The sequence below is a fragment of the Leucoraja erinacea genome, chromosome 14, assembly GCF_028641065.1.
Source record: "Leucoraja erinacea ecotype New England chromosome 14, Leri_hhj_1, whole genome shotgun sequence".
In the NCBI taxonomy this organism is placed as follows: Eukaryota; Metazoa; Chordata; class Chondrichthyes; order Rajiformes; family Rajidae; genus Leucoraja; species Leucoraja erinaceus.
The window spans coordinates 42356493-42383055 of record NC_073390.1 but is presented as its reverse complement, the minus strand read 5'-3'; the positions used below and the strand labels follow the sequence as shown (position 1 = coordinate 42383055).

The following is a 26563-nucleotide window of genomic DNA, read 5'->3' as shown; positions in this document are numbered from 1 at the left end:
ATTAGGCCATTTGGTTCATCAAGTCCACCCACCTAGACCGGGCCGACCAGCGATCCCCGCACACTACACACTAGTGACAATTTACACTTATACCAAGCAATTAACCTACAAACCTGTTCCGTCTGTGGAGTGTGGGAGGAAACTGAAGGTCTCAGTAAAAACCCACGCGATCACGGGGAGAACGTGCAAACTCCGTACAGACAGCACCCGTGGTCGGGATCGAACCCGAGTCTCTGGCGCGGTGAGGCAGCAGCTCTACCATGGTGCCACCCTTTTAAACGCCACTATCGTATCTGCCTCCACCACCACCACCACCACCACCCTCGGCAGCACGATCCAGGTACCCACCGTGCCCTGTGTAAAAATAAAACCTGCCCCGCTCATCTCCTTTAAAATTTAACTTTACCCCTCTCCAAATGATTTATATATCAGTCTATACTAATCCAATTGTGAGGTGTTATTTAAAGTGATTTATTTTTCTTTGCGTGTATCATTATTAACAGAAATCTTGCATCTGACCTTATGGATCAACTCAGTGAAAATACCTGACCACCTTGTGGATCTGATTGTTGCCTGAAACCCAGTACGTGAAGATGTACAGTCTGTGACTGCCCCCTACTGTAGAGCTGCAGTACTGGTCCGAAAGTGCTTGGGATGAAACTAATACAGGAATACTTCAGGGAAACATGGGGTTTAAAATGAGAGGATGTCAACAGAGAACGGTGAGGACAATTTCCGGTCAGTCTGAAGAAGGGCCCCAATCAGAAAGGTCACCGATCCATGTTGTGCACAGGTACTGCCTGACCCGCTGAGTTACTCCAGCACTTTGAGTCCTTTTTTTGTAAACTAGGATCTGCAGTTCCTTGTTTCTCTGGTATTTTTCACTTTGCACTACCTGTTGTACCTTTGCATGTCTTGATGATACTCGTGTCTGGTTTGATGTTCACACATGGATCTGCAGATCTGCAGATTGGAGTAACTCTTTCTTGATTAGTACAGGTGTCAGAGGTTATGGGGAAAAGGCAGGAGAATGGGGTTAGTATGGAGAGATAGATCAGCCATCATGGAACAACAGAGTAGACTCGTTGGGCCGAATGGCCTAATTCTATCAGTTATGACTTTATGACCTTATCTCAGTGGGTCATGCAGCATCTCTGAAAAACAAGAAACTGAAGAAGGATCTCGACCTGAAACATCACCTATCCATGTTCTCCATAGATGCACCTATCCATGTTCTCCAGAGATGCTGCCTGACCCACTGAGTTACTCCAGCACTCTGTGAAACGTCACCTATCCATGTTCTCCACAGATGCTGCCTGACCCGCTGAGTTACTCCAGTATATTTTTCAGGAATGCCTCGTGGTGTGGTTGAGTGAAAATAGATGGCCTTTCTTTGTCACCTAATTGTTATTAATTGTACTGTGGAGATGACTTCTCAGCTATTATTAACTCATTGTTATTCAGGGCTCTGGAGATGATTTGTTTTCAGATAACTGTAGATTGAGACAATAAATAAAAATGAGCTTAATAGTGGCATACAACAACAGAAGCAGGCCCTTCGGCCCAACTCATCCATGCCGACAAAAATCCCATATGCACAAGTCTCATGTGCCCACATTTGGCCCGTATCCTTCTAAACGTGTCCTATCCACGTACCTGTCCGAGTATCTTTTAAATATTTTCATGTGGTCTTTTATAGAATTGCATTTTAGATGAGTGCAGTATTGCCATGTTACACTGTCACCCTACATTCAGTGAATCTGTCAAATGCGATATTGAATCTTACAATTATATTTAACCCACGGTGCAATGCAAGGCATTGAAGGCAAAGCGAGACAAGGAAAGGAATTGATTAATGACACAAGAGGCTGCATGAGCTGGAATCTCAAGTAAAAGAACAAAGTGCAGGAAGAACACAGTGGCTCCGACAGCATCTGTGGAAGGAAATGGACAGATGACATTTTGGGTCAGACCCTTCTTTATACTGATCAACTGCAACAAAGCAGCACGTAGAAATCTTTGACTTCACCACTAACTTCCACACTGCCCACAAATACACCTGGACTGTCTCTGACACCTCTCTCCCCTTTCTCCATCTCTCTGTCTCCATCGCAGGAGACAGGCTATGTACTGACATCCACTACAAACCATCACTCTGAAGGTCCCGACCTGAAACGTAGTCCGTCCATTCCTTCCACAGTTGCTGCCTGACCCACTGAATTTCTCCAGCATTTGTGTTGTTTTGCATAAAGTTAATAGTGCATTCAGCGACGTGTCTTTAGCTTGGTATACACGATTACTTTTACTTCTAGTCATTTTCTTTCACACTGTTTTGAATCTGTCAGGAAAAAAATCGGACTTTTTTTCTAGAAGAAGCTGATTTAAATTATCTGCTTTATTGTCATTTTTTAATTCCTGGTATGAATCTTTCGCGATATAGCCCAAATATATTTGGTTGCTTAGTGACAGTGGTGCAGCGGTAGAGTCGCTGCCTCACAGCGCCATTGACCCGGGTTCGATCCTGACTACGGGTGCTGTCTGTACGGAGTTTGCACGTTCTCCCCGTGACCGGCGTGGGTTTTCTCCGGGTGCTCTGGTTTTCACCCACATAGAAGCAGTATGAATGGTTAATCGGTGGTCGGCATGGACGCGGTGGGCCGAAGGGCCTGTCTCCAAGCTCGAAGTCTAAAACCAAAACCAATGTACGTGTATCCCATAATAGAAAATACGTTGTCTCTTCCCTGGCAGTTGTTTGAGAATTATTTTTACGGGACATTATGTGCACCTTGTCACTAATAACATTCTTATTGCAGTCTCTGCATGTAGAAAAGTGTTATGTTATCGTTTTTGAATCATTGTGTGGCAGCATTGCTCCTTTACATGTAGACAACAGCAGTAGACCACAAATGTACTGACAGCCAATCTTCTGAGATACAACGTTCAGAATGTGTTGTACACTGTAAACACCATCAAGGCCTAATTATTGATGGTTTATAAATGTGATTTGTGATTGTAGAACGCAGCATAGAAACAGGCCCTTCGAATATCCTTAACGATCTTTGAGGTCACAGAGTGTTGCAGTAACTCTCACCATCGACGGCACCACTGTCTCCCCATCTCCCCAGGCCTGCAACCTTGGCGTGATCTTTGATTCCACCCTCTCCCTTGAGCCTCACATCCGCCATGTCACTAAAACCTCCTTCTTTCACCTCTGCAACATCGCCAAAATCAGACCCTCTCTCACACCTCCCGCTGCTGAAAGACTCATCCCTGCCTTCATCTCCTCCCGACTGGACTACTGCAACTCACTTCTCCTTGGCATCAGCTCCACCTACATCAACCGACTCCAACTGGTCCAGAACGCAGCCGCCCCACTCATCACCCACACCAAATCCTGGCATCACATCACTCCAGTCCTCAAACAACTTCACTGGCTTCCCTCTCCCACCGGATCACCTACAAAATCCTGGTCCTCACCTACAAAGCCCTCCACTATCTGGCCCCCCCCATATCTCACTGACCTCCTCTCCCCCTACCAACCCTCACGGTCTCCCCTCTCCATCCACAAATCCAACCTCCGCAGTTTTGGGGACAGAGCCTTCTCCAGGGCAGCTCCCAGGCTCTGGAACTCCCTCCCCCAACTGATCCGCAATTCCGTGTCCCTCACCATCTTCCAGTCCCGCCTCAAGACCCATCTCTTCACCTCTGCCTATCCTTAGCCCCACGTCCCCCTCCCTTTTCATCTGTGCATTAATTGCCTCATATTGTGTTTTGAATTGAATTCTGTCTTTAATTTGTGTACTAGTCATGTCTCTACTATTTATTTCATTCCGCTTACATGTTTTTCCTCTACCTGCTAAATTTTTGTAACATAGAAACATAGAAATTAGGTGCAGGAGTAGGCCATTCGGCCCTTCGAGCCATTCAATATGATCATGGCTGATCATCCAACTCAGTATCCCGTACCTGCCTTCTCTTCATACCCCCTGATCCCCTTAGCCACAAGGGCCACATCTAACTCCCTCTTAAATATAGCCAATGAACTGGCCTCAACTACCCTCTGTGACAGAGAATTCCAGAGATTCACCACTCTCTGTGTGAAAAAAGTTCTTCTCATCTCAGAAGGTGTCCTTGAGACTCTTGAAAGGCGCCCATAAATAAAATGTATTATTATTATTATTAACTCAGCGGGTCAGGCAGCATCTATGGAGAACATGGATAGGTGACGTTTCAGGTTGAGACCCATTAGTTTAGTTTAAATTAGAGATACCGTGTGGGAACAGCCCTTTGGCCCACTTGAGTCCCGTCAACCTGTGATCACCCACATAGACACCATCCTACACACTAGGGACAGTTTGCAGAATAATAATAATAATAATAATAATAATAATAATAATAATAATAATAATAATAATAATAATAATAATAATAATATCTTTTATTGTCATTGCACGTCAGTGCAACGAGATTTAGTATGCAGCTCCAACCGATGAAAAAGAAAAGTAAAATAAATAAATAAGCTGTGTGTCGTCACGATCCGAGGGAGACAGTCCAGGGGGGGTGGGGGGCACTCAGCAGGGCCGGTTCAGAGCCGCTATAGCTCTTGGAATAAAGCTGTTTCTGAGTCTGGAGGTTCGGGCGTAGAAGGCCTTGTAACGTCTGCCGGAGGGAAGTAGTTCAAACAGTCCGTTACAGGGGTATGATGAGTCTTTATGGATGCTGACGGCCTTCCTGAAGCCAATTAACCTACAAACCCACATGTCTTTGGTATGTGGGAGGAAACTGGAGCACCCGGAGGAAACCCAGGGAGTCACAGGGAGAACGTACAGACTCCGTACAGACAGCGCCCGAGGTCAGGATCAATCGCGGGCTGTAAAGGCAGCATCTCTGTGCAACCCTTCTTCAGACTCAGGTGATGTTTCGGGTTGAGACCCTTCTTCAAACTCAATCCTTGTCCAGGTTTACGATGTAGGAATACATGCTGAAGGACCACCACTGAAAGAAAATGTGTCTCCATTTTGTTGGGTTTCTACAAAGTCATCTAAGAACTGGTAAACTGGGTGCGAAAGCTAAGCCCTGGCATACCCCATCTTTCATATTAAAGAAACTGCGTAAAAAGGCATGTGGATCTTTTTCCGCAAGCTATTTCAATGGCCCCGTCACACTAGAATGTCCAACCACATGTAAAGTGGACATAAAGTGCTGGAGTAACTCAGCGGCTCAGGCAGGATCTCTGGAAAACATCTGTAGGTGACGTTTCCGGTCAAGACCCTTTAGAATGAATCTTAGGAAGGGACCCAACCATCAGCTACCTATCCATGTTCTCCAGAGATGCTGCTTGACCCGCTGAGTTACTCCAGCACTTTGTGTCTTTTTTTTTTAAAAACCAGCATTGACGCTTTGTGTTTTGTTCAGGACTCCAGCACCTGTTGTTTCTTGTGTCTTAAAATCTACCTTTTATTTTTTCTTGATAGATTATAATGGAACAGTACAGAAGATTTGCCTGGGTGGCCTGGTTTACGGAGATTTTTATCACTATCAGCATTACAGTTTCATTTTTAGTCCTTGGATCAGCAATGAAACATACATGTAGGTAGACCTTCCATGATATGTTTTAAACTTTAATGTCGAGCAGTTCATCATGTGTCTATCTATGATACTTTTAAATTCTTAATGGAGTACATTAAATCTTCAATTGGATCGTTTTGAAAGGTTTTTTTTACTGTAACTTTTAGCATGGTTTAGCATGGTTTAAGGTGTTGTGCAGTGGAGGTGGAACCCCAGCACCCACATTTGTTCCTGACCTCTGGCCAGTTTGAGTTTACTGAGTTTAGCTTATTTTGAGATGTGTACCGAGGTACAGTGAAAAGCTTTTGTTGCCTGCTAACCAGCCAGTGGAAAGACAATACACGATTACAATTGAGCCTTCCATAGTGTAGATACAAGATCAAGGGAATAACATGAATAAGGTCAAGTGCAGGACAGTCCCAGTAAAGCCCCATCAAAGACAGTGCGGAGTTGCTGTCTGTGCGGAGTTTGCAGGGTGTGGGATTCCCCAGCTTCCGGCCAAATCCCAAAGGTCGTACGGGTTTGCTGGTGACTGAATTACCCAGAGTGTAGGTGGGTAGCAGAATAATTAGAACATAGAACAGTACAGGAACAGACCCTTCAGCCCACGTCTGTGCCGAACATGAAGCCCAGTTCTGAAGAAAGGACTCGACGTGAAACATCACATATTCCTTTTCTCCATGGATGCTGCCTGGCCCACTTGAGTTACCACTCCAGCATTTTGTGTCTGTCTATGATGCCAGGACCAACTCATGAATAAGTTGATATGCCAAGTATTCATATACAAGGAATTTACCTTGGTGCTCTGCCCGCAAGTGACAACATGACATACAGTGACAGTTAAGATTGATACATAAAACATTAATAATAAAACATTATTGATTAAATACTGCCTGTACTTCATTTCCTTCCATTCCCTACATATCCATGTGCCTTGCCAAAAGTCTCTTGAATGCCACTATCGTATCTTGCTATATTGCTATATTTAAGAGGGAGTTAGATGTGGCCCTTTTGGCTAAAGGGATCAGGGGATATGGAGAGAAGGCAGGTACAGGATACTGAGTTGGATGATCAGCCATGATCATATTGAATGGCCATGCAGGCTCGAAGGGCCGAATGGCCTACTCCTGCACTTATTTTCTATGTTTCTATGTTTCTATCTGCCTCCACCACCATCCCTGGCAGCATGTTCCAGGCACCTACCACCCACAGAGTAACTTGCTCTGCACATTTCCTTTAAGGTTTGCCCTTTCACCATAAATCTATGCCCTCTAGAATTTAATATTTCCCCCATGAGGGATAAAGATTCTGACTGTCTACCCTATCTGTTCCTCTCATAATATTAGATACATCTATCAGGTCTCCCCTCAATCCCCAGCATTGCAGATAAAACAATCCAAGGGCGACCAGGTGGGACTCGTGTAGATGTAGATGGGGCATGTGGGTCAGCATGGGCAGGTTCGGCCGAAGAGTCTGTTTCCACACTGGATGACTCCGTGACTCTAATCCAAGTCTGTCCAACCTCTCTCTTAAGCTGATGGATGGATACCCGGTGTCGACAGTCAGGGAGAGAGAACCAGTCACCAATAAACCAGTGGTGGGCTAGGAGTGATGGAACTACTCGGAGAGCTAGCATAGCATTGATGGGCCAAATCACCATTTCCTGGGTCACTATCAAATAGGAATGGCAGCACGTTAGCGAGAGAGCCCAGATAAATAAATGTCAGACTCTAAATACATTCTTTTAATTTTTTTAAATTAATGAACATTTAGCTGTGTACAGGTTTTCCTCTAAAATTTATAGTGGTAATTACTCTCAAAGTCCCAGCAGGATGTACATGCTCACAACTCGGTGTCAGAATTTAATTAGGCTCTATTTACTTGTATAATTACACGATTTGCTGCTGAAATAACAGTAATGTCATTTATCCACTCTTTAAAATAGATCTGTATTGACCAAGTATTAGATGCTAACAGTTCATTAAATGGAAGAAACTGCACTGCTTGTTGGTTTGAGTAGAAGTGATGCCTCGGGTAAGAACTTGATAGCAATCTATCCTTATCTGTGATGGAAGTCATCATTTATCAGCCTTCACAGCTGACATTGGCCGATTAATATCTCAAAACAGACACAGAGTGCTGGAGTAACTCAGCGGGTCAGGCAGCATCTGTGGAGAACATGGATAGATGATGTTTCACAGAGTGCTGGAGTAACTCAGTGGGAAAGGCAGCATCTGTGGAGAACATGGATAGATGATGTTTCACAGAGTGCTGGAGTAACTCAGCGGGTCAGGCAGCATCTCTCGAGAAAAAGAATAGGTGACATTTTGGGTCGGAACCCTTCTTCAGTCTGACGAAAGGTTCCAACATGAAATATCATTTAAGGTCATAAGAAATAGAAGAATTAAGCCATTCGGCCCATTGTCTACTGCGCCATTCAATCATGGCTGATCTATCTCTCCCTCTCAGCCCCATTCTCCTGCTTTCTCCCCATAACCTGTTGACACCTGTACTAATCAAGAATCTATCTATCTCAGCCTTAAAAATACCCACTGACTTGTGCTCCACAGCCTTCTGTGGCAAAGAATTCCACAGATCAACCACCCTCTGACTAAAGAAATTTCCCATCTCCTTCCTAAAAGAACGTCCTTTAATTTTGAGGTTATGACCTCTAATCCCAGACCTTCCCTCTAGTGGAAACATCCTCTTCCCATCTATTCTTCTTCTCCAGAGGAGTTGCCTGACCCACTGAGTTGCTCCAGCATTTTGTGTCCATCTTCAGTATAAAACCAGCATCTGCGGTTCCTTCCTGCACATTTTGTCTGATTCATATCTGAAGTGGCCCAACTTAAACCATGCCAGGATTTTCCACAGAAATGGCGGCACTTTTCCATTCAACCAGCAGCAAGTTTGAGATTCCCACAGAAACATCAAACCCAGCAGGTACTTGATCAGCTGGGCGAGTGGGCTGAGGAATGGCTAATGAAGTTTAATGCAGATAAGTGTCAGGCGTTTGCTTTTACCAAGTCAAACCAGGACCTTCACAGTGAATGGCAGGGCCCTGGGGACTGTTGCAGAGCAGAGAGATATAGGAATGCAGGTACAGGTACCTGAAAATGGCATCTCAGATAGCTACGGTAGACAAAAATGCTGGAGAAACTCAGCGGTTGAGGCAGCATCTATGGAGCGAAGGAATAGATGACGTTTTAGGTTGAGACCCTTCTTCAGACTGATGTGAGGGTGGGGGGGAAGAAGAAAGGAAGAGGCGGAGACAGTGAGCTGTGGGAGAGGAGGGGAAAGAGGGAGAAAGCAAGGACTACCTGAAATTGGAGAAGTCAATGTTCATGGGCCTCCTCCGTGGCCAGAGTGAGGCCCACCGTAAATTGGAGGAGCAGCACCTCATATTTCGCTTGGGCAGTTGGCACCCCAGCGGTATGAACATTGACTTCTCCAATTTCAGGTAGTCCTTGTTTTCTCCCAATACCCCTCCCCTTCCCAGCTCTCCCACAGCCCACTGTCTCCACCTCTTCCTTTCTTCCTCCCACCCCATCACCCCCACACCAGTCTGAAGAAGAGTCTCGATCCGTAACGACACCTATTCCTTTGCTCCATAGATGCTGCCCCACCTGCAGAGTTTCTCCAGCATTTTTGTCTACCTTCAATTTTTCCTGCATCTGCAGTTCCTTCTTAAACATAGAGTTGGGATGCCACGTTACAATTGTGTAACACGGTAGCAGGGCTGCATATGGAGTAGTGTGTTCAGCTTCGGTTAGCATGTTATAGGAAGGATGTCATTAAGTTGGAAAGATTGCAGAGAAGATTTAAGAGGATGTTACCAGGATTCATAGGGAGAGGTTGGGCAGGCTAGGACTTTATTTCTTGGAGCGCTGGAGGATGAGGGGGTGATCTTATATTGGTATAGAAAATCACAAGGGAAATTGATTGGGAGAATGAATGCGCAGTCTTTTACCCAGTACAGGAGAATCAAGAGCCACAGGACACAGCATTGAGGAGATTGGGATAAGATTTAATAAGAACCTGAGAGACAGCCTTTTCATTCAATGGGTGGGGGGTAAGTGGAAAGAAGAGGTAGTTAAGGCGGGTACTATAACATTTTGTGTGTGTGTGGGGGGTGGTTAGTGTGTGTGTGTGTGGGTGTGGGGGGTGGTTAGTGTGTGTGTGACGCCGCAGAACGCCCCCCCCGTTACCGCGCATTGAGGGGACGGGACCCAACGGGTCCCACTTGGTCTAGTAACATTTAAAAGACACTTGGACGGTACATGGATAGGAAAGGGTTAGATTGGGACTAGCATAAAGGGAGTATCTTGGTTAGCATGGACGAGTTGGGCTGAAGGGCCTGTATGAACCTATAGTTGCAGTGTGTGTTCCTCCACTTTGTCCATGTGTAGTTGCCACTTTGAGGTAAGTCCAACTGAATGTATTTCCCTCCATGCTTCCAAAATGCCACATCTGAACATGAGACCTTTTAAATAAGTCGTTGTATTCAATGTTTCAACGAAATGCCTTGCGTCGGAGTATTAGTGTCCAGAATTTAAAGGACAAATTGGAAATTTGGACTCTGTTTACTTGTTAGTTCTACTCCGTTCCTGCACTGTAATTACTGGATTAGATAATGTCAGTAAAGCCTGCACTTTTCATGAAACGTCCAATTAATTTCAAGAAACTTTGAATCTCATTGTAATCAATGGGTGTGCTGACATCTCTTGGTGTGAAGTGATGTACAATTATTTATCTATGTTAGGGACAGGGATTAGCTGCAACAAGTAGCAGTGGGAATCCTCCAGGACATCTTTATTATAACAATTAATGAAGGAGAATAAATAACCTTGGATTGAAGCAGGTTGGATCTGCAATTTAATTTATAACCATTTTTGACGTTGAGCAAAGTTGAAGCAAATTTTATTAGATTAATTGGTCCATTAAATTGACAAGTCAAACTGATGGTGAATAATGTTTCCTGAATATGAGTGAACGAGAGACCATTGTCATCCAAGGGTCCTTCAATTTTATGACTGTAGGGATGGGTTTTCATGATAAAATCTTTTGCTGCTCAGCTTATGTAAAGATTTACTACACCTATTACTATATGGAATTGTTGCATGATCTTTTTCAGCACTGACTTTAGTCTAACTATACTTGGTTAGTTGTCAAAAAAGGAATAGTTTAAAAACAATGTTAATAATGCATAAGAATCTGTCTGAATAGATAACCAAAAATCAAACAGAAATGCATGGCATTTCATCCAAAATTTTTTATTTGGAGTCAACAATTCATGGTGCTGTCAGGTATGCACGATCATTACTCTTCAGATGAAGCAGTGGGAGTAAAAAGCAGATGTTAGTTTAGGAAATTCAGAATCACTGTTGACTTTAATGGTAGTTTGCACTTTATGAATTAATTTGTCACCGTTTCAGTGAGGATCTGGAAAAATGTTTCATAAAATGAATGAATGATGTAAATAATGATCATTTGCACCAACATTGTTATGGTGTAGCTTTCAGCTACACTATTGCACTTACAGGTGTACAAGGTGTTCACTATTGAGCACACACAGGTTACAGGTGTACAAAGTGTTCACTATTACACGCAGGTTACAGGTATACAAGGCGTGGCTGACGACACACCTGGAACACTCTGTGCTGGAAAGAACGGCAGATTCTGGTTTACACCAAAGCTAGACACAAAATGCTGGAGCACCTCAGTGGGGTCAGGCAACATCTCCAGAGATCCTGCCTGACCCGCTGAGTTACTCCTGCATTTTGTGTCTATCTTTGGAATTACTCTGTGCCATTTTGGTACCAGGCTACACGAAGAATGTCATTATGCTTAGAGAGGGGACAGTGAGGATTCATGAGGACATTGTCTGGAGTGCACGTCTTGAGAGACTAGACAGGCTGAGGCTGTTTGCCTTGGAGAAGAAGAGGATGAGGGCTGCACTTCCAGAGGTTTATAAAATCCCGAGGGGCATAGATAAGATGAATGATCACAGCCTTTTTCCCAGCGTAGAGGAGTTTAAAATTAAACGGCATGGATTGAAGGTGAGAAGGGACGGATTTGAAAGAGGCAGGTGGGGAGTATTCATACAAAGGTGGTAGATATTTGAAACAACTGCCAAAGGAGATAGTTGAGGCAGGGTCCATAACATAATTTTATGAGACATTCTGACAGGGATTATGGATAGGAAAGGTTTAGAAAGGTCTGAAGAAGGGTGTCGACCTGAAACGTCACCCATTCCAACTCACTTCCCTCCAGAGATGCTGCCTGTCCCGCTGAGTTACCAGCATTTTGTGTCGACCTACGGTTTAGAATGATATGGGCCAAACGCAGGCAGGTGGGATTTACTTAGGTAGGTGCTTTGGTTGGCATGGACATGTTGGGCCGAAGGGCCAGTTTCAATGACTATAACTCTTGATTATAAATGTCTCCCCTCACAAATGCTTTAGGCCAATAATTTATCTGCAAAGTAGATGCAAGGGCACCATAGCCAGATTTTTTGTAAACAGGGAACTGCAGATGCTGGTATACAGAGGACGACACAAAAATGTGCTGGAGTAACTCAGCGGGTGAGCCAGCACTCCAGAGATACTGTCTGACCCGCTGAGTTACTCCAGCACTTTGTGTCGCCTTCTGCAAAACCTTTCTCTGTATAATAACTCACTTAAGGAAATTGCAAGCTTTTCTTACAGTGTAGATTACCGATTTGTTACAGTGCATGGGCGAACATGAAACAATATTAGAGTCATACTGTCTTACAGCATAGAAACAGGCCCTTTGGCCCAACTTGCCCACACCTGCCAACATGTCCCATCTACACTAGTCCCACCTACCAGTGTTATCCCTCTAAACCTGTCCTATCCATGTACCTGTCTAAATTTTTCTTAAATATTGCAGAAGTACCTGGTTCAACTACCTCCTGCGGCAGCTCGTTCCATACACCCACCAGCTTTTGTGTGAAAAAGTTAACCCCAGATTCCTATTAAATCTCCCCCCACCACCCCACCCCCCTCAACCTTAAAAGGAGGTTTAAGAACATTATCCAAAACAAAATGTTTAAGCCAATCTTTGAAATAGTCAGTGTGAAGATATCTTTGTAAACACAAATTGCAAAGTTTAAAGCTAGGCGACCAGTTGAGGAAGCTCAGGGCATTTCTGAGCAAAACAGAATAAGACAACAGCGATTTTTCTCTTGAATTAACTTGGATAAAGTTAAATCTGGTTTAATTTTATGCAGCATTAACCAAGTCGTGCTAAGTCTTGACCCAAGAACCCTGGTGCATGTTCACCGTCTCTGCAAATGTCCATGCACTGCTTGATTTTAGCAAGGAATCTTTCAAATACCACTGGGAACAGGACTATCATTAACTTATAATTGAAACATGCTGTGATTTTAAAATGTACCTCAGCTCACTCGTACCATAATCCCCGAGCTCCTAATCCGAGATAGTATCCCCTTAATCAAAAAATAATCAATTTCTTCTTTCCCTCAGATATCTGGGCCACATTCTCCTGCATTCTACTGCATTAGTCCAGATCGGCCCCGATCCAAAACATCGCCTGTCCATTCCATCCTCAGATGCTGCCTGACCTGCTGAGTTCCTCCAGCACTTTGTGTTCTGCTGAAGATTCCAGCACTTGGGGAGAAGGCAGGAGAATGGGGTTCGGAGGGAGATATGGATCAGTCGTGATTGAATGGCGGAGTAGATTTGATGGGCTGAATGTCCTAATTCTACCCCTATTGCTTATGATCTGCGGTTCCTTATTTCTGCATTAGAAATGTTCATTCGTTTTACTTCTATTTACATCAAACTGAAGTAATAAAGCAATTCAAGGATTGATTAAATGCTGAGATTTGTGACTCGCAGCAGTTGTCTCCGCACTCGGCGTTTATGCTTTTACACCTTTATTTCAGTGGAAGGCTGGGTGGATTCTTTCTGGAACAGAAGATGTGAAGATGCTTCTGAACAGTGCGAGAAGTCCTGTTCACATCTTACCAAGATTAAAGATTTAAAAAGGTAAAGCCACAGTTCAATCTCAACACTATTGTAAGTCGGTTGTTGAGTATCTGCTGGGGATGTTGATGAAACATTATCTGATTGTGCTTCACAAAATATCAGAGAAGGGGGAAAGTGACGATGTCCCAAGACTCGTGTAAATGACAGCGTGCGTGAGTACATCCAGTAGTGCAAAAGAGAAAATAACCAGAGTGCAGAGTATAGTGCTGCAACTGCAGAGAAAAAAATGCAAGGGCTGCAATGAAGTAGGTTGGAAGATGAGGCATTCAGCAATCCCCAGCTTATGGGAGGATCGTTCAGTAGTCTGGTACCAGCGGGGAAGAAGCTGCTCCTGAATCAGGCGATACATGCCTTCAACTTATGTATTTTCTGCCCTAGTGAACAGGGAAGATGATGGAATGATCTTCTACGGTGTGAGCAGCTCTTAGAACAAAATCATGTGTTGGAAGTAGTTTTAAAACACCACAAACAGAACATTTACGAAAAGCATTGATTGATAGCCATCAGGCCATTAAACACTACAACCTACAGATAAGCTCTGAACTATAGACTTAGGGGTTTAAGAAGGAACTGCTCTATAGATGCTGCTGCACCCGCTAAGTTTCTCCAGCATTTTTGTCTACCTATAGACTTAGTGGCATTGGTTTGGTCTTTTTGCACTATGTTTGTTTTTATGTGTGTGTGTGTGTATATGTATATACACACACTGAACTTTATTATTCTTGTTTATTATATTGTTTACAGTGTACTATGTTTACATATTCTGTTGTGCTGCTGCGAGTAAGAATTTCATTGTTCTATCTAGGACACATGACAATAAACCGTTCTTGGACTCTTGAAAGTTGAGCTTATTCCACGATACAATAAAAGGCCAGAATTAATTTGATGATTATTAAAATAAAACTGAAATTCACAGCACAGAAGTACTGCCAATTCGACTTGTTTGTGTGCCTTCTAACGCTTTCTATTTCAAACTTCATTTTCTGAGAATGGGACTAAGACTCATTACTGCGGACTCCATCTGTTCAATTATGGAACATTATGGCAAGAAGATATTTTTAAACCCGTAGAGACTGATGAACAGAGTAATGTTATCAATCCTGGAATGAGAAAATATCTTCTTGCCATAATGCTTGGGTCTAGAATAAATTACTAGCAGCTTCTTGTCGTGAAGGGAAGTTACTTGAAATATGTGTAGGAAAGAACTGCAGATGCTGGTTTAAATCGAAGGTAGACATAAAATGCTGGAGTAACTCAGCGCGACAGGCAGCATCTCTGGAGAGGAATGGGTGACGTTTCGGGTCGAGACCCTTCTTCAGTTTTGACCCGAAACGTCACCCATTCCTTCTCTCCAGAGATGCTGCCTGTCCCGCTGAGTTACTCCAGCATTTTGTGTCCTACTTGAAATATGCTCGGGAGTACTGTGGCCAGGAATATTGTGGATTTGAACTTGAACTCATACTTTGAAAGTCTCTTGCCTGCCTCATGCTTTCATCTGTCACTATCATGATCATGTTCACCATTTCTTAATCTTTGGTTTGGTGATGTATTGTAATGGTCATATTCAAGCTGATAAAAGTCAGCTGCTTTTACAGTGTCAGTTCGATTTCATTTCTTATACGTTCATAGGTTCTAGGAGCAGAATTAGGCCATTCGGCCCATTGAGTCCACACTGCCATTTAATCCATGGTTGGTCCATCTTTCCCTCTCGACCACATTCTCCTGCTTTTGCTCCATAACCTCTGACATCCGTACTAATCAATTTCTGCCTTAAAAATATAAATTGACTTGCCTCCACAACCTTCTGTGACATTGAATTCCACAGATTCGCCACCCAATATATATATGTAGTCTATATCTCAATGGTTAATACAATTGCTGTCTTTGTCGTTTTTTTTTATAGTGTCACTCAAGGATTAGTTTGTCTTCTGGGATTCAGCATTATTTTTGTGGTGTCTCTGTCTAATCCAAAGGTAAGTTAATGATGAAACCCAACCTATCCAATCCTTCCTTTTAAATAAAAGCCTCCATTGCAGGCAACATCGTGGTAAATTCCCTCTGCCCTATTTCTAATGTTAGCACATCTTTCCTGTAGCGTGATGACCAGAGCAGTATAGAATACCCCTTGGTGTGGTATCAGTGGTATGTTATTGCCATGTGTACCCACGTACAGTGCAATTTTTTTTCCAGCACATAGTTAATTGACAAACCTACTGTATGTTAGGTACAAGATAGTAGACTCTGTACACAATCGTTGCTATGTTTTAGGTGCCTTCCTGTACTCTTCATGTCTGAAATCGGTTTGCAAAATGTTAGCCATAAAGGCTCATTGTCCTGGCCAGGCCATGTGTCAATATCCTCCATGGCTGCTCCCTGCAGTTGTGATGTACACTGTAACATGTCGCCCCCAACTCCTGTACCCTGTACTCGTAATCTTCTTCATTGTCCATTATTTTGTGTTGTGAACAACCTTACGGATAAGTCCATGTGCATTCTCATCCAAATTATTTATAGATACACTGTGCAGCACAAAGGGTGACACAGTGGTGCAGCAGGTAGAGCTGCAACCTCACAGCATCAGGGACCCGGGTTCAATCCCGATGCCAGATGCTGTCCGTGTGGAGTTTGCACATGCTCCCTGTTACAGCCCGGGTTTCCTCCCACATCCCAAAAACGTGTGGGTTTGTAGGTTAATTGGCCTCTGTAAATTGCCCCTAGTTGGTAGGGTAGGGACGTGAAAGTGGGATTTACATAGAACTAGTGTGATCGATGGTCGGCTTCCATGCTTTATCTCTAAACTAAACAATGGTACAACACAGTACATGGTGTTTGAATATATCATTATTGTTGTCTACAGGGATTTGTCATTGTGCTTGACAAAGTGGCCTCGTTTACTTTAAATCTTGAAGCGGGTCTATTCATTTTTCTAATGGTGCGCAGCGCTCACTCAGAGCCCTATAAGTAAGTACATAAATGTTTCATCACGGGTGCCTGAGTACATTAATTCATACAGATTTAAACATGTTGTAGTTTATTCATTTTTAATTGAACATTGTTATAACGTTATATGTTATCAATTAGACAGGTACATGGATAAGAACGGTTTAGAAGGACATGGACCAAACACAGGCAAATGTGTAGGAAGGAACTGCAGATGTTGGTTTATACTGGATAGGCACAAAATGCTGGAGTAACTCAGCGGGGCAGGCAGCATCTCTGGCGAAAAGGAATAGGTGACATTCCAGGTTGAAAGCCTTCAGTCTGAAGGAGGTCCTCAACCCGAAACGTCATCTATTCTTTTGCCCCAGAGATGTTGCCTGACCTGCTGAGCTACTCCAGCATTTTGTGTCTATCTCACGGGCAAATGGGACTAGTTTACATGTGGCACCTTGGTCGGCATGAATGAGTTGGGCTGAAATTTCCATGCTCTAAGTTGAAGCATTAAAATTATTTCTCGAAAACCAATACGAATCAAAGCCTGGTCAGAATTGGACCCGTCAAAATGCACAGGTAATACTGTGTGAGTTTATTTATTTTAGAGAGAACCAGAGAATAGTTTGTTACAGGTGACAATCCATGTAATGTACAATGTGTATCAATGATTTAGGACTGTTAACCACCTATGTTACTTTTCTAGACATTTAACGGTGCCTTTGCCTGTGAGCCGAAGGATCTTGATGTTACACTGGCTTCTCCCAGTTTACTTCCTGTTTGCTGTGGCGTACGACATTTGTCAGTCATTGACTTTGCTCGCAGCTGGGTGGCATCCAATGGATTTGTTGTCAAGGAACGGCACAGTGTGAAACACCAACCCAAAGCCTGAAAATGGAAACGTATACGTTAGCTCTGGGTGTGTAGGAAGGAACTGCAGATACTGGTTTAAACCGAAGATAGACACAAAATGCTGGAGTAACTCAAGGAATGGGTGACGTTTCAGGTCGAGACCCTTCTTCAGATTAGTCTGAAGGGTCTCGACACGAAACATCGTGTATTCCTTTTCCCCAGAGATGCTGCCTGTCCCGCTGAGTAATGCCCCTGTCAACTTAGGAAAACTTAACGGAAACCTGTGGTGACTTTGCGCCCCACCCAAGGTTTCCGTGCGTTTCACGGAGGTTTTTGTCAGTCTCCCTACCTGCAACCTCCAGCAACCACCTGCAACCTCCAGGAACCGCACGGAAACCTTGGGTGGGGCGCAGTCTCCAGAGGTTTCCGTTGTGGGACAGGGGCATTACTTATCATTAGCTTTGGATGCCTAGATTTGGAAAAGGAAAAACTGGAGAGAATCAGCATCTCAGGCTGTAGAGAGAATATGTAATAATAATTTACTCCAATAGTGCTCAATTATGTTTTCTATTCTGAAATAATATAATTCTAGCAATTTGCTTTAAATATTGTCTTCACTGCATTATTTGTAAAATTACAATTACTGGTATAACATTCCAGCCCTATTGAGGAAAATGTCAGATTTTAAAGCAGCTTTCATTCAGGGAAGAAAGATTTCCTGGAGCCTGATATATGAATGTTATTTAAGTTAAACGCTGGAAAATAGTTCTCCGCAATTTCTTGGTTCACTCGTCCCAAACCACTCCCTCCAACCACAAGAGATGTAACACCTGCCCCTGTACTTTCTCCCTCACCGCCATCTAGGCACTCCAACATCTTTCCAGATGAGACAGGTGTTCACGTGCACCTCCTCCAGTGCCTGAGTTACCTAATAAAGGCATTAATTCTTAGATAACAATTTCCATATCAGTGGCTATCTTTGGAAAAGGATGTCACTTTAGAGGTTGACCTTACTCCTGTTCAGTTTTCATTGATTTATTAATCCATAGTTATGAAATGCTGTATGCTAAAATTCCCATTTCAAACCTAAAAATATTATTAAGTCAGGGCAGGCATGGCAGTATTAAATATTCTATCACTGTTCAGATCATTTATTTTGGTCACCTACAAATTAAGTTCAGATGACAGTAGGTTTGAGGAACTGTCCCTAAGCTCATCGCCCTCTTAACAAGAGCAAAGTGCTAAAATAACTAGTGTACGATATCTTTCATTCATTTGTTCCACGTCTCTCTCACAGTCTATATCTCTCGTTTCCCTTTCCCCTGACTCTGTCTGAAGAAGGTTCTTATTGACACCTATTTCTTTTCTCCAGAGATGCTGCGACCCACTCTACCTTCTGCTAAAATAATTTAGTGGTTAGAGCCAACATTCAAGATCCAGGTCTTAATGTTACGTCTTCACATGCGAAAAGCAACAAAATGTTGTCATTCTGCACACATTTATATATTTAACAAAAAGGGTACACATCCTGCTGCAGGAACAGTTTGGACAGTGTGGATTGAGACCTTCCAATAACTATGACCATTATTTGTTAACTAACCATCTTTCCAAGCATACTTACCTGCAGTCAAATATAAATCAGCACTCACCAGATTAACTCCATTCATTTTTCCTCCTTTTCATTAGTTTTACACCTGATAAAGTGAAATAGCTAGGGCATTAAAAAGGATGATTTCATCATAAGATTGTGCGTAGCAGTATCTTGGACAGCTAACCTTACCTCTTTTCGAAGTCTTATTTAAGTGTGAGAAAACATTAACAGTAAAACTCCAATAATCTGCTAGACACTGTTGGGAAATCATGAAAGTACATCATCCATCTCACTGGAAATTTCATTATACAACTGTACAACATCTCAAAAGTGAATTAACTTAATTTTTAATTATGTATTACTGCAATACTTCATTTTATTGCAGCCTTAATAATACATTAAGTATTACCTAACTTAATAATATGGTATCAATAAGAGTAATATTTTATGTAATCGAGAGTCCAGCTCTTTATCACTGCATGTCCTTCCTTAAAATATTTGGTTACATACAGATTTCACATGGTGTCATTTCTTACTTTGACGATTTTTATTTGTGTGTTATGTCCTCATTATTTATGGGATGGTTAAAAATTATTTGTGCATCAGAGATGGATCTCAAATTTGACTGTTATCAAATACATTGTATATTGTACACTTACTGAATGACATTTTGTTTCTTAGCTATCTCAAGGAGTCATTAAGGGCCTGTCCCACTTTCACGACCTCTGCCAAGTTTGCCCTTTGACTCATACTCGCAGCATGGTCGTCACGAGGTCGTAGGTACTCGTGGCATCAAGTAGGTCGGGGCGTTTTTCTAGCATGAGTAAAAAAAGGTTGAGAATTAGTTCGTAAAAGTGGGACAGGCCCTTTACTTGTCCAGTGAAAAGTATAGTGATACTGAATTAATGTCAACAGTTCATCATTGCTACAATACTGTATTATTTGTGTTAAGTTTAAAAATGCACTATTTATTATAAATTAATGGCTGCAAACAAAGAATATTTTAAAACAAGAGTATGTGTTGTGATTGGTATTTTGAAAATTGTTGACCTGCTATGTGTAGATCAGTAATTGTGACCTATGACTTTCATTTTGCTTCCTGGCACCATCTCCTTAAATTCATAACTCTCTCCTTCAACTATACATGGACATTGATCACAGTTATAACCATTGACTGGATACTAAATGAACCCAACAGCCATCATCATTAAAAAAGCATCACAATACTTTGCTAAATTCCTATTTAAAAACATTAATTCCAAGGACAGCATATAAAACTCTGAATTGCGATACATCATGTTGATTTTATAATGGGATTGTACTAAATAGTGCAAGTATCAGTGAAAAGGCTGTGGGTTTCCATAGCTAAGGATGCACTACAATCTTGCCTATCCTGTGGATTTCCTCAAGTGGAAAATAATCAGCATTTTTCTGATTCAAAGCACGTTTCTGTCCATTGACATAAAGTCAGTGCAAACAGGATTTATTAAATCCTTGCAGAGAACTACACCTAGGATCGCGCATTAGCCTGCTCCAAGCACAATCTCAAAAAACAACTTCAAGGCACAGAAGGGTCCCAACCCGAAACGCTGCCTGTCCATTCCCTCCACAGATACTGCCTGACCCACTAAGTTCCTCCAGCATTGTGTTGTTCAAAACACACTCATGTTGTTCAATCAATGCCACTGCAACCTGCTGCGTGTGTTCCTTCACAATAGCATCCCCTCTAAAACAACACTTGGGAACTTAGCTGCTGCAACCTGAATGTTAAGCAGAATGATGATAGGGGCCGAGGATTGATTTTGCTAGAGTGGAGGCCATTTCTGGATTATAGTCATTGGATTTACATCTTCCCGAGAGATTTGCCTGGTAACCACATACATTTTGATCCAAGGCCTCCAAGACTCACAACACATCTCATTTGTTCATCTTTCCTGTGACTTTAAGCAGTCTTGTCATTTTGGCCCTCTAACCAGGTGATGAGCTTGTATGGAATTGATACTGTGTTGTTCTGTGTATATAGCACATCACCACATCTAATTTAAACGCAAGGCACATTGGGAAAATGAGCTTACAGCCACTGAAGAACTACAACATGCACAATTTGGAAAAAAAGCTGGAGATAGAAATGGTCGGTATTAGTGTATAGAATAAACCTCACCAAATGGGGAGATACTTGTCATAACTTTTAGTTTAGTTTAGAGATACAGCGCGGAAATAGGCCCTTCGGCCCACGCCGACCAACGATCCCCGCACATTAAAACAATCCTGCACCCACTAGGGACGATTTTTTACATTTACCAAACCAATAAACCTACAAACCTGTACGTGTTTGGAGTGTGGGAGGAAATCGAAGATCTTGGAGAAAACCCACACAGATCACAGGGAGAACGTACAAACTCCGTACAGACAGCACCCGTAGTCGGGATCGAACCCGGGTCTCCGGCGCTGCATTCGCTGTAAGGCAGCAACGCCACCGTCAGGGCAAAACAAAAAAAGACAACTTTACCTTAAATTCTGTGCCGAATCCCCGATGCTTTGTTTTTGAAAGTTGAGAAACTGGGCAGGTTCTTAACATTCCTTGACAAGTCACTGAAGCCAGGATCCCCTTCACATATCAGAGGTTCAATGCATTTTGTGCATTATGCTGCAACGTCAATAAATTGCTGAAGAAGGGATGTTGGATCAGAGAGCAGCAAACAAACCAGGGAAACAAACACAAATAATTAGGAAAACTCCAGCTGATAGCCGAAACTGGTTGGCTTTGGGACGAGGACAGGGGGGGGGGGAAAGTGGCAGCATTTGAACTAAATCAAACGGCATCATTATGGAGGGTAGATCCACCAGCAATTCAGATAATAGATCAATGGATAGAGGTAGACACTGAAGTTCAGAGCAGCATGGGAGGCAAACCAACTAATTCCATAGAATAGAATGCCTTTTACTGTCATTCAAACAGCTTGGTTTGAACAAAATTGCATTTTCTAGTCTTAACAATTACAAAAAAAAACAAGACCTGCACTTAACACAGTTTACACAAGCATCCATCACAGTGGATCTCCACCACCTCCTCACTGTGATGGAAGGCAAAAGTCCTATCTCTTCCCTTTGTTCTTCTCCCGCGGCCCAGCAGCCCAACTGTAACATCGAGGTGACTGGGGCTCCCGATGTTAAAGCCCCCGGTGGGCGATGGCAAGTCCCGCGGCCGTTTAAGCCGCGCCGGGCGATGTTAGGCCCCGCTCCGAGTCATTTCACCCCGCGATTCCAGTGGGAGAAGTTGCCGTTGCGCGAGCTCCGAAAAGTGGCCTCCCACCAGGGACCTGCGAGCTCCCGATGTTACCGTCTACAGGGCCTGCGGCCGGAGCTTCCGAAGTCGGGTCGCAGCCGCGCACCACTATAGCTTCCCCCGCTCCGAATTCGGCCAGCTCCGCGATGGTATGTCCGTAGGCTCCACGACTGGAGCCCTCAGGTTAGTTCTGGTTGGAGGCCGCCGCCAGTTCCCCGATGTTAGGCCCAACGACACCGGAGACCCGACAGGGATAAAGTCGGGTCCCCGAACGGGGAAGAGATTAACGGTTTCCCCCACATATACACAACTAAAAAATAATAAAACTTGAATCAAACATACATTCAAATGTTTATGATGTATAAGCCACTCAAATAATTGCCAAAATTACGTGGAGTAAGAAGCTGACTTCCATAGCAATATTAACGTTAGCTGGAAACATTTAATTATTCTTGATCATCATGATTAACCTATCCACTACTGAGAACAATGTCTACCCTGAATTAACAATGTTACGTTATTTCCAGTTATTTAATTAGAATACAAAAGTTGTGCCAATAGTGTCAAGCAGCTGCATTTCAATACTTTACAGAACACCAATTTTGTAGAACGATGCAGTCTACATGAATATCCTACAGTGTAGACATTTATTCCTTCAGTCATTATTACATCTCTGTAATTGGCAACATTTCCATTATTCAGAATATTTCCATCCAATTCAGGAAACTGCATCTCAGACTTCCCAATATGGATGAATATAATGTCGCTTGTCAGTTAAGAGGCAAGGTTAGCTGTTGTCAAAGTGGAAGACATGAGAAAACCTGGAGAAAGGATCGTGGGTAATCAATTTTAACAAGGTGGCCCGATGCTCTTGTTATGAAAGGCAGAGACATCATCATCTTATAACAAGATGAGGCAAGCACACAAAGCGATCCAGGCTCACAGATCATTAAGCAACGGGGGAAACGGGTCGTTAAACGCAACACAGCAACCAAAATTCAGCAAATGCATCAGAGGTCAGACAACATCACCCACATCTCTTCAAATGAAAACCTGCTCATCCCAGGGACCCAGAGATTTCGCTGCGGTGATTCTCGAAGCGGAGACCAACATTATATCAAACATTTACTAATTAAAGTTCTTTCTAAAGTGAGGCAGATACAATTTAGGCAAAACTTTCTTCACTCTGTATTCCAACACTTGCAATGAACTCAACACACTATTAATGGATAGGACCAGTTTGGAGGGATATGGGCAGGCAGGTGGGACTAGTGTGGCTGGGACATGTTGGCCGGTGTGGGCAAGTTGGGTCACGCTGCATCACTATAATGTCCTCATTGATTGTTGCACCCAGATTTTGCTTTGGGTGTCTCATGAACAGGTACATGAGTGGGTGAGCAGCGGCTTGATTCCATACTGAATGTCTCATTGACTGTTATTAATGCAGGCAAAAAAATATGGTTCAGAGAATCCTCTTTTGCAAAATCAAGAAATTGGGACTGAAAGTTAAAATAAAGGAGAATAAAGTCAGGAAGCAACTGCAGAGAAAGAAAATGAATCAACCCTGAAGTTCATTTACTATCGCTGAACTAGTACCGAGATCATATTTTCTGCGTAACTTCATTTCTGAGAAACTGATTGAATCAAACATAACTGGGTTTTCAGAAGGCATTTAAAATAAAGGGAAAAAAGCGACATGCAATGAATGAAAAGTAGCTGAAAGCTGACCAATAAAACTAAAAGCAAAGTAATAACTGGATGTGTGTGTTTGATCTGTGGGAAGTGGTGGGTGGGAAAACAGATCAGTGGATAAGTAATTTCATTGTTCAAGGACTGTATTGGTGCCGTCTGGTGTTAACATTTAAGTGATAATGTTATAAATGGAAAAAACACGTCCTGCTGTGCTAAAACACAAGGAATCAAGTGCAGAAAAATGGTTTGTCATCAGAAATGATTTTTTTTTAAAGATAATGCATTTGTGATCATAAACAAAGAAAGACAAATACATGTAATTATTAATCTTGCGGTAAAATAATACAATTATCACCTATAGGCAATGAAGATATCCAACAGCAAGTGGGCATTTGAACATTTTAAACTAAATATTGAGACCTCTTATGCATAAATGTAGCTTAAACGTCAAAGAAGAAAAATGGCAACAAACACATAGATTGTCTAAAATATCAATTGAGCTAAATACAGGTGATTTTCCAGCACCCTCGCTTCCAGAGGCTTTCCGGATTATCTGGTTTGGCCGGACCAACAAGAGGTCACGGCCTCCGGGAGTCCAATGTTACCGGAACGTTCCGCCCAGCCCGCAAAATCGGCCTCGGAAGTTGGCTGTGGGAACGGATCTGCCGGTTCTGCCACGGGACAAATTTGTCTCACCGTGGAAGTCCCGATGAGGTCGAGATAGGCCGCCTCACCCAGCCTGGGCGCCACATTGTCGGGGGTACTTCCGGGAGGGGAGGTAGGGGGGAGGTTCAGGTGCACTGTCGTAATTTTGTCTGGATTAAAGGAGGTGCTGAACCACCAGTGGTGGGCCTGTAATAAGTTGGACCAGAACACGAATCCACTACAAATAGGTAGGAAATTGTGAACTCTTTCAAATAATCACAAATGTGCAGGCTTGAGTAATTAATCAGATATACTCCACTGATTGGATTGCCCGACTTAGGTAAGACGTATAAATTTAGAAATGTTCACAATAAACACACCTCTCTATTGCTACAATTACTGTAATTAGATTGTGCCCATTAAAATTATATTTGTTGCTTTGCTTCCAAACTCTGTCTCCAAGTGGTGAACGTTCCAATAGCTGTTTTATGTATAACACTAATAAAATGAGTACAATCTTTCTGTTGGTACATGCATCGTTTGTGAATGATGTTGAGGTAAACAACCCAATAGGTGTTAAAGCCATTTACTATAAGTGGGATGAATCTATAAATGCTAAAAATGCTCTGCAGGAACTTCCATTGTTCCGGCTGGCAGCTGTCTGCCGGAGCGGCACGATGGCACAGTGGGTTTTCTCGGAGATCTTCGGTTTCCTCCCCACACTCCAAAGATGTACAGGTTAATTGGCTTTGTATAAATGTAAATTGTCCCTAGTGTATGTAGGATAGTGTTAATGTGCAGGGATCACTGGGTTGTGCGGACTCGGTGGGCTGAAGGCTGTATCTCTAACTAAACTAAGTTGAGAGCTGGTCACATAAGCTGCATGTAAGTTATCACCCTTTCCCCCTCAACCATCATCACATACACACGGCTCATCACTGCCGAGCACACTATATCTGCTGTACATTTCACATTGATGTCCAAGTGGGGACGCTTTAATTCACATTTCCTTCGTTTGATTTCTATTGGGAATTGAATTGTGATGTTTAGATATGTATCATTTGATACAGGCACAATTATTCATTAAGATACGTAGTCCAAAAATCTTCACTGAAAAATATATTGCAGTGATTTAAACTAATGGCTGCAAAAGCAATCGAATTTCTGCAACATTAGGTAGCGATGTTACAATACCTACCTTCAGCGGCGCTGCAGTTCTGCCACTGGTCGTGTGCGCAACTTTGGCACCTTTGGGGGGGGGGGGGGGGGGATTAAAATGCCGTTTTCTCCTGCCTATCCAAGGCGGATTTCCTCAGGCTGCCAGCTGATGCAGAAAAATCGTTCCAACTTCTCAGAAGTTAAAAAAATTAAATAGATAAATAAATAAAGATTAAAAAAATAAATCGCTGGACAATTTAATCGCTGGAGTAAAATAAAAAGTTACTTCTAACGCCCTCAACGCCTACAATGGGATAGGTCTCAAGTAGGGGACAAAACACGGGGTAAATCGTTTATTTTACATATAAACTTGCTTCTTAGGATGACTTCAATCAAAATTTCCTTGGTGAAAATGTGACCCCATATGAACCGGCAGTGTTTTTCCTGCCGATATGGGGTTCAAATTCACCGCAACCGCAACGTTCCAATCGATCACGTTCCACATAAACCCACGCGCAAGATGATTTAATTTACGGGAATTAAACATTAAATTCCTTCCATTTAACCTATAAATTCATGATAATGAGATTTAAAAATCATGTTATATTGTGAATTATTGTGTGAATGTTATTTGAACAGTTAGGCCATTTAAAAATGTTAACCTTTTCTTAAGAAATGGATAGATGTTTAGATCTAGTAATTGAATTTTGTAATTAGCTACAATTAGGTAACTAACTAATTATATGCTTTAATTTCAGGTCATCCAAGTAAGATTGGTTCATATTTGTTTCCGAATGTTTCAATCTA

At 42.6% G+C, this 26563-nt stretch overlaps 1 protein-coding gene across 2 annotated transcripts in view; it reads left to right on the top strand.

Moving 5' to 3' along the window:
• The window catches only part of si:ch211-51h4.2 (uncharacterized), a 158302-nt gene extending 138368 nt beyond the window's left edge, over positions 1-19934 (top strand). For both annotated transcript variants that reach the window (XM_055646256.1, XM_055646255.1), the window contains exons 14-18: positions 5475-5589; positions 13499-13601; positions 15505-15574; positions 16459-16562; positions 17239-19934. In XM_055646256.1, coding sequence (XP_055502231.1) covers positions 5475-5589; positions 13499-13601; positions 15505-15574; positions 16459-16562; positions 17239-17404 — 558 coding nt within the window. In that variant the 3' untranslated portion in view covers positions 17405-19934. The remainder of the gene's footprint in view (positions 1-5474; positions 5590-13498; positions 13602-15504; positions 15575-16458; positions 16563-17238) is intronic.
• Positions 19935-26563: the final 6629 nt, after the last annotated feature.